The 14,803-nt window shown below is 39.2% G+C and overlaps 1 protein-coding gene across 3 annotated transcripts in view; it reads right to left on the reverse strand.

The window, feature by feature from the left end:
- The window catches only part of kif1b (kinesin family member 1B), a 62,116-nt gene that overhangs the window by 20,373 nt on the left and 26,940 nt on the right, over nucleotides 1-14,803 (reverse strand). For 2 of the 3 annotated variants that reach the window (XM_078254768.1, XM_078254766.1), the window contains exons 13-20: nucleotides 12,369-12,502; nucleotides 10,716-10,795; nucleotides 10,120-10,195; nucleotides 8,861-8,940; nucleotides 8,283-8,389; nucleotides 7,849-7,932; nucleotides 7,363-7,543; nucleotides 7,146-7,218 (exon numbers count right to left, since the gene is read on the reverse strand). In XM_078254768.1, coding sequence (XP_078110894.1) covers nucleotides 7,146-7,218; nucleotides 7,363-7,543; nucleotides 7,849-7,932; nucleotides 8,283-8,389; nucleotides 8,861-8,940; nucleotides 10,120-10,195; nucleotides 10,716-10,795; nucleotides 12,369-12,502 — 815 coding nt within the window. Of the gene's footprint in view, nucleotides 1-1,147; nucleotides 5,015-7,145; nucleotides 7,219-7,362; nucleotides 7,544-7,848; nucleotides 7,933-8,282; nucleotides 8,390-8,860; nucleotides 8,941-10,119; nucleotides 10,196-10,715; nucleotides 10,796-12,368; nucleotides 12,503-14,803 lie in introns of those variants that run through there. The other variant, XM_078254767.1, reaches the window with a different exon arrangement.

Below are 14,803 nucleotides of genomic sequence, written 5' to 3' on the forward strand. Positions count from 1 at the left end.
TAGCAGTGAAAGCTATTGATGACTTGAAGATCTGTGAGGATCCGTGATTAAACTTCACGAAACAATAAAATAGGTTATATTCTGAGAGAAACGGCTGGAATGGAAGAGGGGAGGTGCTGGTAGAAGCTAAGTCAACTGTAATCCAATAAGGGGCGCCATCCTCATCATCAGAGCAGGACAGGCTGTGGTTACGATGACCTCATCCTGTTTGTTCAGTGTTTTCTGGGAAGACAATGCAGCCTTTTCATTCGTCATTAAACGCCACCCTGCTGAAACTCTACCAACAAGCTAAAAGCTGAACTCTCTCCATTCAAACGATTGGAAATCCGAAAAGCAAGTTTTACTAAATATAGTTATCGGCATGAAGCTGCTATTTTAACACAATGTGTACCATAATGTACCATGTGAATACAGTATTTAAACCAGTTTCAAAACATGAATATTTAAATTCACAAATGATAAAATATGGCATTTGTGGAACATTGTCATGATGTAGTATTATATGATGACAGTAACAAACAAAAAAAAATTGCAAAAAAGGCTTTATGCAACTTACAGGGACAAATGTCTGTGGTTCAAGCTTTAAATTGAATTTTTTAGAAATAAAAATGTAAACTGTATTAATTCAAGCATTTACAAAGCCTTTAATCTGACCTGAGGTGTTGTTGTATAGTGTCTCACATGGTCACTGCTGTGTAGTGCATACTAGGGCTGAATGATTTGGAACAAAAAAAATATCTAATTGTGATTATTTTTGACTGATATAGCAATCGTTATACGATTCTCAATGTTGAAGGGAATGATCATTTTTGCATCATTATTCCCATTTTCATTGAAAAATATATTAAAATGATCATGGTGTGATTTTTTGCAAGTGTCTGTACCAAACAAAGATTTTTTTGTCAAATAAGATTTGTAGGCCAGGACATCGCTGCTGCTGCACCACCACAATATTTAATTCAGAATGATATTTTACATTAATTTTGCCTTTAAAAAATATTGCACCTCCTGCAATTTGGATATTGCACTAGTCCATATTGCAATTTTGATTAATTGTTCAGCCCTAGTGCATACATGCAGAGATCAGATTCTGTCCATAAACTGATTTATTGGCAGTGAAAAACAAATACCACCCATGTATAACAAATAATTGCACTTAGATCATGTAATTTTATTTCAGTCATACTTCGAAAATATTCCAGCAACACATGGATTCAGTATATCCTTACCTTGTTCACATATGCACTGCATGTTTGCACAAAGTGCTTGATTAAGGAGCAACACAACTTGGTACACAGCCACAGTGAGGCACTCGATATTGCAGATTCAAAAAGTAGACGTACAACACTCAACAGACACTTTGAGTTGAGACCTAACACAGACATATGTATATTTCAAAAGAACAGTACGCTGTCCATTTGATGTTGTATACTTTCCAGCTTACCTGGTTGCCATCAGCACCAGTGCATATGTTAAATAACATTCTTTAATGGAGCATTTATTAGGGAGGAAAAAATGTAAGCGCATGCAAAAATAGTCAAAAGACATGAGGCATAAGGTAGAGACTAGACTTGCATATGTCATTATATGATTTGGTTTTTGTTACAGCATAGTAAGGCAGAATATATACTGTCAAATCTAATAGTATAAAACACAGAATATCATTTTATCATTCTTTGATAGTCCTCAAAGGTCTCTTCCATGCTGCTGAGTGTCACTGTTTCTCAAAAAATATTTGAAAGCCATCTGGTAATTAAAGGTTATAGTTAAGGAGTTATTTTAAAGCTACGAATGCAGCAAGGAAAAGACCGATTGACAGGCAGACTTGCTGCTAATTCAAACAAGCATCAGCTAGAGCACTAAGGCAAAAAACTGACTGATTTCATAGACCATCACTCTGATAGATCTATCCAGTTGCATGACTATGTGGCTCATTTGACATGGATAATTCTTCCAAATAACATTATGCAAAGACTTCAAGTCTTTGTCCTCCCCCCAACATTTCTTAAGGCGATTCTTTGGGAGCCATGACAACACTCTGTAGGACATCCAATCGAAAAACACTGAGAACTGAGGTTCCTTAGTGAACCACAAACCCAGAAAGTAGTTTTAAGGCCGCATGAAATGGAAATCAAAGCTCAGTTCAAAGCTCATGATTCCTAGTTTATACAGAAAGAAGCAGGAAATGATTTGGAACTTTCAGGACTGGTAACAGTGACACTTTCAAATAGATACAATTTTGTGGAACTTTATCTTAAAATTTCAGCATAGTGACCTTACATTTGATAGGGTCTTTAGTAAACAAAATAAAATGTGGGTAGTTTGTAAGGTATATTTAAAATAAAAACAGTTTTAGGAATAGGGTAACCTATTGCTTAACATTAGTATCCTCACTAACTAATTATTCATTCACTTCAACAAGTGCAAATTACTGAAATACAAGTAGGTGGCAGTTACATATTTGAAATGAATCTAAAAAGAAAGAAAACAAAAAGGTTTGGGCTCAAGCGGCTTACTAAGAATTTCAATAATCAGTATGTTATTACTTAAGTTAGTTGGTTAGGTAAGTTATGAAGTTTACTTTGCAAATTTTAGCTGAAACCTTGTGCTTAAGTACTGAATTAAAAAGAAGGGAAAGGAAAAATTGAATATTAAATGCACAGCAGGATTAATATGGTTAGTGCATAAAAAGGCACTTTTTGAATACCACTTTCTTTGACAAATATGTCAGTCTATTTAAAAGGCAGTCACGCAATTGAGTAGTGCATCAAGTTATTCCATAATTAATTTGAAAATGTCCAACATCATGGTCTTTTGATTCCAGATCTAGGCCAATGGTGATTTATAAGGTACAACACAAAATGTAAAACTGCGAAGAGAACTGATTATTCCATCCCAACATTCAGTTACATTGTATATAGAAATAAATAAATAGTGTTTTTAGGTTCCTAATTTGGGCTACAACAGCAACAACAAAAGTCTCAATGAAAATTAGACACTTCAATGTGTTTATACTGTTGTGGCTAAAAACATTCATGATAAATGAATAGTAAAATGGCACAGATGTAAACTCAGAAATTCAACCATGAAAATAATTTGGCAAATCAAAGCGTGATTGATGAATTGTCACACATGCTGAAAAATGAGGAGAGTAGGCATAGCATGTTTCTTCTGAAAAAAGCAGTCCCTTTATCATCTGTTGGCTTCAATTCCTTATGACAGCTCTCCAAATGCTAGTGATGACAGCGCACACAATGTAGCAAAAACTGATAAAACGGCATATATCATGAGGATGATGATGATAAAATGTCTTCTTATAATACAAACAATACTTTTGGATCAACCAATAACACACTGATCAAGTGCAAAAGTCGGTTTGAGCCGTTTGACTCGCATAATTCTGAGTTGTTGTGATCTGTAATGCGTTTGCCTACTACAAGTATATCAAACTAGTTCCTCATTTCACAAGTCCCACTCAAACTGCTGTCTCTCTGCTGGCTTTTAGATTTGGAGCAGACATTTGCCTGCGCATTCGCGGAGGTGCCCGAAAGGGGATTGGATGGTTAGCGTGGTCAATGGGATGGTATTGCTGGTAGCCATTGAATCTGCCATCTGTATACATCATGCTATCATAGTGGCAAGGTTGTTGTTGATGGTGTGGTTGGGGATGTGCTTGCTGGTTCTGATGGTGGCGGGGCTGGTAGAAAGCTTGCGTGTGCCTCCTGTTGCTTTCAGACTGCTGCAGTGACTCCATGGAGCCAGAAGGCCGCTGGCGGTGATTAAAAGAGTTGCTGCGGCCTCGTTCATAGGGCTGCTGGTTCTGGTTGTTCCTATAGTTATGTCTGTGACCCTGGCTTAAACCTTGCTCCAAGTCTTTGCTCCTGCGTTGGACTGATGGGCTTGGCAGTGGGGGAGTGACTTGGATTAGTGAAGCGGCCATCTTTTCTCTAGACTGCGGGCCTTCTCCAGCCCGGCTTTCTCCCTCTTCTTCCTCTACAGCATCTTTGGGCACCTTTAGCTCAATGACCTGCTGATCTGTAATTATGATATGAGTACCGGGACTCCATGAGTTGCGGTGCTTAGGGTTGCTTTTGAAGGGGAAGCGCAGCTTGCGGTCTTCTGGGGGTATAAAGCGATGTGGTCCGGTCTGCCGGCGGAGCTGCTTGGAGATCTCTTGTTGCTGAAGGTTCTTCAGGCGTAACTGCTCCTGACGCATCCAGCGCATGTGGCCTCGCTTTAGGGTTGAGTCATCTCCTGTACTTTGGCCTGTTTGTGAATCTACATCCTCTCCATCAGGCTTTTCAGGCAACGGAGGTTTTCCTTCTCGAGGGCTTGGAGTCGTGGCAGCACTGGCGGCACAAGTAGAAGTGCCTACAGCAGGCTTTTCTTGGCTCTCTGGGGTGATGAGTGGAAGGACCTTTTCCATTTTGACCATCTTGTTCCTGAGAGCACGGATCTCCTCATCTTTCATGTTATTTTGTTTCTTCACCTCGTGCAAGATGTCCTCAAGTTTATCAATGTGCACCTTTAGGTCATCCATAACAACCACTCCTGCTCGAGGTCCATTGGTTATAAGATCCTCAATGCGCTCATCACCAACCCCTACAGTGTCCCAAACATCCCGAGCCACCGCCCTCCACGAGTCCCGCTCGTTGGGGTCTTTCTTACTGTAGCTAGCACAAAGCTCCTTCATCTTTACAATGGCCAGGGCCTCGATTTCCTGCCGTGTGTGGCGGAAGTCATTGAGCGCTACTTCATAACAAATTTCTTTGACTGCCTGAATCTTCAAGTCAGAGATGGTCACCCACTTGGAGTCCTTGGTGATGCGGCGCCGCTGAGGGATCTGGTACATTTTAACTGGCTCTCTTATCTTCCCACTGCTGGGTAATCCACACTTTTTTACTATGGTTTGTAGCTTGCTGGGGGGCAGCTTTTCCCTCAAGGAGGTGATCAGTCTCCAGCTCTCTTCACAAGACCTCTTATCTGAGTCATCCCCACTATCAGAGTCTCCATCCTTGAGAAAACAACACAGGAAACAAACCAAAGGATTCCCAAAAAAAGGAGAAATTAAAATGGGAAATGAAAGAGAGAATGAAAGGATGGCTTTAAAAAAAAAGAATGAATCAAAGGTATGAATATGCAACATGGGAACTTCAACCAAGTTAAATCTGAATATAATGTCAGCTTAGACGTGGTTCAGAATTTTGAGATTTAGGATATTTACCAAAGATGACTATTACACTGTAATTATGTTATCTTTAAATATTGGGCATACATCATTACTGTAAAAGATGTATGGCATCATGCAGAACCCAGTCATCCAGAATCATGTTCAAAATAAAGACAGAAAAACAAATAAAATTCCAACAGTGGCTTCCATTGACTTTCTTGCTTGTCAGTTTGTCGTTCGTTATATTCACTCCAGTGAAATAGTGATATGAATAAATTCATATTGATTTAAACATTCACTTTTTGTAAAAACTAGGCTTTTCACATCTCAGCTTTAACAATATTGTTCCCAATGTTGCATATTGATATTAAAAGTAAAGGTAAAGCATGTCTATCATGATTAGAAAAGCAATATCAAAATAGAGGATTATTGCTGATTGGAGCACTTCTGTATTGTTTTGTGATATTCCTCTTCTTAATTGAAAATTTTGTAATTTGAAAGCTGGATCCCAAACATGCTACAGTGGCATGCATGTAGATGGATTTTGGAGCTTTCTCCCTTTAGTCCAGAAGGTTTGAGTGGCTTTAGTATTAGCAGTGAGTTAGAAGACAGTGTTCTTGCAGTTGATCAGAAAGCCAGTAGAGAGAGGAGATGCAAGAGTGAGGGTAAGTATTAATCCACTACAAGAAAGATGTTAGTTGGGGGAAAAAATGCAGTTTCTCATTTTTTTTGTAGACAAAGTACATTACAGATCACAACCATTTGGTACAGATAATTTAGGTATTGTGTATGATAGTGTATCTATGGCTAGAATTGGACATGTTATGTCGCTCGGAGTCTGAACCCCTATACCTGTAGCTCTGCACATAATACCATGGAATATGGAAGAGGTCTGTGATTCACTGATTCAACTGTAAGCAGCAATAACTCTGTTGTTGAGCCGTGCCCTCAGTGTGCTACACAGATGCCAGGTAAGGCGAGCAAAGAGAGGTAGCCAAAGAAGTCAATGAGAAACCACATTGTCACTATCTGTCAAAAAACTACAGCAGGAATTTGTGTTATCACAATGCATTGTACATGTCAGCAACTGCATTGAAGAGATGAAACTCAGGATAAAACAGAGCAAGAAAACTAGAGTAGAAATCTAATCCAAGCAAATCAACAGCCACTTCAAAAGCTGACTAGCTCAACAGCAAACACTGCAACTTAGTCCAGAACCAGTACTGAATGAGTTAAGAAAACATGCTATTAACATGAACCATGCAAAAGCAGCGTCACTTTATACAAACAAGGCAATGTGTTTCAGTGGGTACTGACCAATATTCAATACGTTTTAAATTAATTTTGATCTTAATATCAAATCAACTTTAGCTGTAAGTTGCTGTTTTGCAAGATTCAGATCCACTATAGAAGATACAAGAAAAAGTGAAAACAAGGATTTGGAAAAAGGGAAAGCTTTACAATCTAAGTCTCGCTCAATCAAATTGCTACAGAAAAACTCAAGGGAGGCGAGTAAAAGCTCATCCGTCTCAAACCAGAAAACCTTCCATGCAAAAAGAACAGACATGCGCCAGGAGTAAAAGTGTGATTCACACATCTCAAAAGTGTCAGAGTGAAAATTAGTACTAGTAAGATGGACCGAGTGAAACCATCATCCAAAAAATAAACCTAGCTTTCCAATTGTAATTGACCAAAGGAAAACCATGCTTTAACTTTGAATACCACTTCCATGTCATTTCACTCAAAATCACACACAAAATATCACAAATAAGCTGATTCAATCAGCTGCCTTTAATTATAACTAACTTTCAAAAAGCATGAAATAAGTTAGGGCTTAATATATATTAAACCCACTCTGTAGTTACTACTTACTTGTCTACAACTTCTAACAAGATGATTAACAGAAAACGGACCAAACAGAGTCCATTAAATTCACAAAGTGGGTTTGATTAAATTCCAGCTTATTTGAACTCACCAGTCGCTGTTGCTCCAGAAGTTGGTCTGCTTCTTCCTTCTCCTTTTTGTACAAGATTTCCATCTCAGTGAGCCTACATAAATAAGTAAAATATATTGTGAAATACATCACACAATTCATGATATAGTGTAAAATCCATATTTGAAACCCAACAAAGTCACACTACTGACACTATTAAAGGTTCATTTAAATATAGCCAACAGGATAGATTGTGCACCTTTTTTCCATCTCCTGCTTCATGTCGATGCCCTGCTTCTCCAGAAGCTCCCTCTGAGCAAAGGTCCAATCCACCGGCTCCACAGGGGTTTCGGCAGTTGGCGTTTTCTCCCTTTCAGCTCGGGCCTGTTCAGGGTGGTTGAACCGGAACACGTGGTTCTTTCCCATAATGATACGGTTACCTGAAAGAAGATGGGGAAGAAATAAGCATGGAGAGCATGACATTAGCAAAGACACTGTTCCTTCTCCGAGCTCCAACTTTTGTTTGACCATGTTTTATTTTTTTTATTTCAGTTAGAACATCTCAAGGGGTGTTATGAACCATATTGTACAACTATGATTTATGAAGCCCCAGGAAAAACCCCATTATATGAATTCAATTATCTATAGTTAATAGAAAAACCTGTCATCTCATGTTGGCCTACAGAGATAATACAAATATTACATTTACAAATTATTTACAACTTTATTTACAAAAATAAGATACCTGAACGAAGCTGGATTGAATCCTCAACGCGCTTGCCGTTGACGTAGGTTTCTGATCCCTCGCAGGGCACCAGCATGACGATAACTTCAGCAGAAACACATCAACCAATCATCAGTGACTCATTCTGAAAAGCTCATCATCATTCATTTTTAAATGGACAAAAAGGAAAAATATCCAACCCAGTGTATGTAGTGATTACTGACATTTAACTGTTTCCATTAGCAACAGAAGATGAATCTTGACTCTTGATATTTATGCACTAATCCACTGACAACGTGCCTAGGGTTGCTTTTGCAGGTATTTAGTGGTTACAGGTATCAGTCTTTAAATTAGAGCAAAAAAAATCATCTATCAAATATGCTATCAACTCTCATATTCAATACACATTTGCCAAGGCAAACATAAGCAAGCAAACACGTAATATGGTGCCTCACCATTTCCATTGGCATTCCTCTCGCTGCGGAAGATGCAGTGCTCTTCCTTGATGTGAGCTCCACTTAAAACAATGTCCTGTCGTCTTTCAGCATCAGCCTGACCCACCCTGAAACAATCAGAGAGGCCATTTTGAGAGAGTGAAGTCTGCCCTCTGATTGTATTGGCAGCCATTTTGTCCAAAAGTCAGCAGCAGAAGTTAAATGGAACCTTTAAACCATTACTTTTAGAAGGCAACACTTCTAAAGCACTAGAGGTTCTTTTGTCTGCGATTCGGTCATCTATTATTGTCCCCCTGAGGTGCAGTTATAACAAAAAACTCAACAGGAATAGTCTCCTGAGGGGGCCAAAAGGACAAAGAGGGGAGGAAAGTTACTTTAGAAAGCGAAACTTTTTGTGATCAGTCACTCAGTGGCAGATTTTAAGCCAGTTTCCTCTGACTCTGTATTCCATTTTTCCTCTTTTGATGTTAAGTAAGACAAACTTTCAGAGGAGTAGTAGTTCAGAGATACTGCCTGGAAAAAAATTTGAACCTTTCTACATTCTCTGCAGCATTTCAATGTCCTCAGGTTTTGGTTACCTTGTAATTCCATCTTTGATGTAGTAGAGCAGACACTCTGACATGAGAGGATCCTCATTCAGGTTAACCAGGTGTGGAGTCTACAGATGAAACATAAGAGGTAGACAGTTTACCACAAAAACATTCCTAGGATTTCACTACTTTCATCAATATTCAGCAGTACCGAAAGTATAACAACACTAGAAAAGTTGATGAAATAGAAATGATGATGACCTGTCAGTGATACGTGAAATTGTTACATTGACACAGTGCTGACAGCTCTAGAGTCTGATACATCACAGTACCACTACAATTAATGCTAGCAGCTACTCCAACAAACCACCAACCTTTTTGGGGGAAAACACCCCATTAAAGTCTGCATAAAGATCACAAGGCTTCTCAACGAAATGCTAACCCATGGAGTGGCAGTGAGTGAAAGGAGAGAAAAAAAATGAATGGAATGCGTATGTAAAAAACACAACAACAACCAAAAACTACATCAATTAGCAGTGGAGAGGGTTTAACCATGTCTAAAGAAGCATTCATTTTAATTAAAGAGGGGAATTTTCTGAAACCACAGCTAATCTAGATACATCTAGTAACAGCAACACTGAACAGTCAGCGATTAAAAGATAACAAATCTATTTTTCTTCTGACAAGCGTATACAAATACATCTCCTGGTCTTTATGTTGCACTTCCTCTATTGGAAGATGCAAGGTAAGGAGAGTGAGCGGAATGCACCATTGCCTGTAATTTAATAAGCCTCAGCGCTAATAGCTCTAAGGAGCTGAAGGAAAAGTCTGAATAATCTTCTCAGAGCCAAGTATTATATTCAAAGATAAACCTTAATTCAAGTGGTCTGAGTAAATGCAGTACACAAAATGCAGATATATGCAACAGGTGCAGTAACCTTGAGGGAAAAACTGCACATTTATGATGTGAAATCACTACTAAAGACTAAACTAAAACTCATCTAGTGAAGGAAAGGCGAGTTATCTGCTAATTCAATTAAACAAACCTTCTTGGTGGGAAGACAATCAAGCTGCTCATCAAATGTCCCTTCATAGCTAAGCTGAGTATGTGAAGGAAACAAATCGAGTGGAAAGACAAACAAAATAATAAAGTGAAGGGAAAAAGACAGTGACGGTACAGGGAGGGTTTTCATGGAAAAAGATAACATGGGAAACCGAAGTGAGAAGTGATGGGTGGAAGGGTGTGCATCACCACCCATGGGACATAGTCCCCTGGCATCTGTACTTGTGTCTCATGTCTGTTCTACCTTTTTAGGAGAGAAGACCCCCAAAGTGCCACCATCTTCACGGATTGCCACACCCATCTCTGCAAGCAAGGCCTCCCTGTATTGAAGGAAAAACATTTGTCAGAACTAAAACTTAAAAAGACGTGCATGTTGCACATATCTGCGAAGAATTGCTGCAACAGGGAAACACATACTATCTACATTTTTCAGCAAAGAGCCTTCGTGTTGATAAGAGAAAGAGGATGAGAAGTGATGATGTGAAATGTAAGTGATTTGGGGAATGACAACAGGCAGAGAACAGCACTGGTGAGACTCAATAGACAGACACTAACATGGTTTATGTCTGCAGCCACAGATGAGTGGATAAAGAGGGAGAAAAGGGTGTGAGAGGGGTGTTTGTGCAGCGGAGTGTGACGACAGGGAAAGAAGACAGAGGAAATGAGACAGATAGGTGAAGAAAATGAGACAGACAGCACAGAGGGGTGAAAAGACAGAGACAGCGTTATGGGGGGTTCTCTAACACTGACAGGACACAGATGAATTACAGGAGGAGTGGAGGCACACGTATGACAAACATCTACCCCTTGAAAGGTAGAGGTAGGAAAGCCAATACTGACCTCTCCATTCGGATTGCCTCTGTCTTTCGCAGTTTCTCTTCCCAGGTTTCATTGAGCTCGGCAATGATCTTTTCTGATTCCTGAACACCAGAGGCAAAGTGTGAGAAAAACACAACCAGTGTAGTGTAATCTTACTGTAACTATTAGTGTGTTTAGCTCAGTAAAAACAGGCACATACAGTCTGGATTCAAGAGATTCCATTTGTTACACTAGAGACAAACATGCTTGCTTGGTCAAGTTCATATTCTTTCTTTCCTTAAACAAGTTTTGAGTATAGGCATAAAAACAGAGGTAACATACTGCTCTAATTATTATGACTAATACACCATTACTTTATTAGCTTCACCTCTGATAATGTTGCTCTAGTAATCCAGTACAGTTGCTGAGCTGGTTGTTTATACTTTAAAAGCAGTGAGGGACGGTTCTTCTGGGTATTGATCTATTTTGACATTTGTTACTGTAAAGGTTTAATAATGCACTATATAGTCATCTTAGTTTAATGTTAAAGTTAATTATGTTTGGCAATAGTAACAAATGATGTTAGCTGATAAGAATTGTAAAAAAGTCTTTGTTTCTGTATCACCTACATAGCTGCAACACCTTTAACGATCAAAGAATGTTAGTATTATATGCCTCACTATTAAAGCCAATGAGACTGGATCTATTTTGGTCCAGTTCCCTCCGTATCTGCGTTGGTGCTTGACGTCATTGGATGACAGACAGACTGGGCACCATGGTTGCCATGGAAACTGCAGCCCCTCATGGTTGGTTGTTGCAATGCTATGTGCTCCCTTATCAACAGAGTGAGAGGTCTACAGCGAGTGTGAGCGAAGTAAAGCTTAGAGGCCACGTGAGGACAAGCAAAGCGTGTTTTGATTAAAGGCTATGTGTGAGCTAAAGTTCAACAACAGCCATCTTGACATTAACTTCTAATTTACTGAACAAATATTAAACTGTGTGCTGTGTGAGGCTTTTTATTATAAGTTGGTATGATTTTTTTTTAAAACTCTGAATCGGTTTGTCATTCACAAATATTTCAGTGTTTTGGAAGGATGCACCTTCTACAGTTACTTAAATATATAACTAAATACTGCAGCCCTCAACTACTATGGGATCTTTTCAAATATTTAATAAAAAGTGACATTTTCTTATGCAATTTGAGAATGTGAGGAACAATTATTAATATATATTAATTAACAATTATGCTTGCTAACAAGTATGCTTATATTATTATTTTAATAACCATCAACAAGAACTAAGGGAAACTCCTCCTGTGCAGCACACTTGTGGTAAATACACATTTATCACAGCAGGAAGTGGAGAAAATATTGATAAGAAGATATGGATACAGAAGAGTAGCCAGAGGAAGAAATTAAACAGTAATTATTTATTTATAATTATGAATGTGTTTTAACCATGTTTGCACACCTTGGGGCAGCTTTTAGCTCTACTGAGGGCATGTTTAAAAAGTAAGTAAAAAGGACTTAAGTTAAAGATAAAAGTAGCCAAACGTTGAGGGTCTTAGCAGAGTGGGCAGATAGCTATGGGACTCTTCCTTTCTCTTAGCACGAAACATAAGTGTCACCAAACTTCTCTCTTAACATAAAACATAAGTGGGATTTGACTACTGCAGTCTACATGGGCTAACTTTACCTTGAGTCTTTCGATAGCCTCCTCCCCCCCAGGGGTGGACATGATCCGCTCCTGAATGCTGGTGACTGACTGAAGGCCCCCCTGGCTGCACAGTAATCCAGAGGATGGTGAGGCTGTCAAGGAACCAATAGGGGCTGTGGAGAAATGGCCAGGGCGTTGATTCTCTGAGGCTATCAAGTATCTATGCTTATTGTTCTGAATGTCTTTGAGGTCTGAGCCAACAGCAGGAGAGAAAGAGGGAGAGAGCACAACACAGAGAGAGGTGGGATAGGCCCAGGGCAGGATAGGGGGAATAAACCACATAAAACGGTGGAACCAAATATCAAATAGGAGGAGAGAGAGGAGAGAAAGAGATGGGGAAAGAGAAAGGACAAAGGGGAGGGAAGACCAATGTAAGACACAAGTTTTACGTCAAAGGGTTAAGACAAACACCCAACATAGTGGTCAGCTACAGAGAGAAGCAGTTTTCACTCCAGGTGGTTTACAACATTCTGCTTGCACCAACTCTTCCAGAGGGCTGTTTTAATGTGGGGCAGAATTACAGTGCAGAGCAATTAACTCTGAGCACTTCATTTGCATTTGTCTTGAATGAGAACACACTGTGTGAAAACTGCTATCAGTGTATCAACTACAGGATGGGAGGGGGATGGAGACTGTAAGAGGGTCCAGAGGGAGGACAGATGAGGGTCATTGATACATGCTGCCAAAGTTCAGCCTGCAGTTGAATAGTCTCACACACACACACACACACACACACACACACACACACACACACACACACACAGTCAGGCAGCTCATGTCAATATAATGGCCTCAAGGACCTTTGAGACAGACTATGCCTTCTAAGAACGAAATAAAAAAAAAAGTAGAGCTTAAATTATTTGGGAGGTGCTGACATTTGTGGCCAGTTGACACTGGCATTATAATCATATTTCCAGAAAAATAGGGTATGCATCAACACCCAAGTGCTGAGCCACTCAACTTAACTAGTATGTAGTGGGATAACAGCAACAAAATGTATGATTTTACCCTGGCTCAGGAACTCAGGTTAAAACAAAACATTTACTTATTTATTAGTGCAAAAGGGCAAGAAGGAGGAGTTATTAGGGATTCCTGAGAATACAGCAGAGGGCACACTACAGTAGTAAACTAACTATTCAACACAAACTATCATAGCACATCCGGCTAGTCAACTTTGTATACACACAGTACACCTCATGTGTGGCTACTTAAAAATTTAAAATCATGCACCTTTCCGATTGTAGCTCGGAACCTCAGTTTGAGAACTGAGAACTGAGAACATTCTAAAGATTTGAGCACTGCCACCTGCAGCAGATGGTTAGTAAAGAAAAAATAAAAAGCAGAAAGACCATCGTCAAGAAAAGAAGCTTGAGAAAGTGAGTAAAAGGCAGATAAGAAAACTGTGTGGGTGCCTTGGGGGTGGGGAAGACAGACAAGCTATTCTAAAAGTAATGTTTCTAAAAGGGACATTTCTAAAAGTTACTTGTGATACATTTTGATTGGAGCCTGCAAATAGCTGCCTCACCCCCACATTCAAGCGCAAAGCATGCTAACCTAATGGCATGCTAACCCTCGGCAAATCAGCACACCTGCGGAAGCCTTGCATTTTTAAGTCTCCTATTAAGCTTTTGCTTTTTTTAGCATTTACATGCAAAGCTGTTAGCAGATGTAATATACAGGTAAGGGGGGCATAAGCAATGTTAGCTATTATTAATAGGGCAAATTCATGACTACCACACATATACACACATTTGATTCCACTTCCTGGGCAATCATCCCCCATAGGATCAACTGAGGGGAAGCAGGAAAAGATGAGAAGGGTCAGAGGTCAGCACCAGTAGAATGAGAAGGAAAAGGTTACCAACATTTCTTAGTGAGCTGGATGACACCCATAACGAGAATGAGGAAAAAAAAATGTTATGGAATGACTTGTTAAGTGCCATATCGTTAGGCATGATCTAAGCACGCATTAGCAAGTAGACAGGTTATTAATCAGCAGATATTAGAAGTTATTAATGGGTGTATTATGTCTAATTTACTAGGCTATAAGCCATTACTCTTGTGTACAGCAAATCAAGTGTGCAGCTTTAAACTACCATTTGCGTTGTCAGTCAAAATCAGCCAAATATGCCAATTTATATTTTCATTAAATCATTTTTAATTGTACAGTATGCAACCTTAAATATTCTAACAATGTAGTGTTCTGTAGTGCATATTATACATAGTACAAAATATGCTTTATACATTTCAATCTGTAAGGAGGCATAATAAACCAGTATTATATCATGGTAAAAAAGAATTTAAAGCTGATTCAAGTCCTTTTACGTATGTACTGGGCATGGATACAGGCGATGAAAACAAAGATTGAAGGATTTAAAGAAATCAGACAGTGAAGTAGAAAGAAGATGTTGCTA

Source organism: Sander vitreus, chromosome 7 (assembly GCF_031162955.1).
Source record: "Sander vitreus isolate 19-12246 chromosome 7, sanVit1, whole genome shotgun sequence".
Lineage (NCBI taxonomy): Eukaryota > Metazoa > Chordata > Actinopteri > Perciformes > Percidae > Sander > Sander vitreus.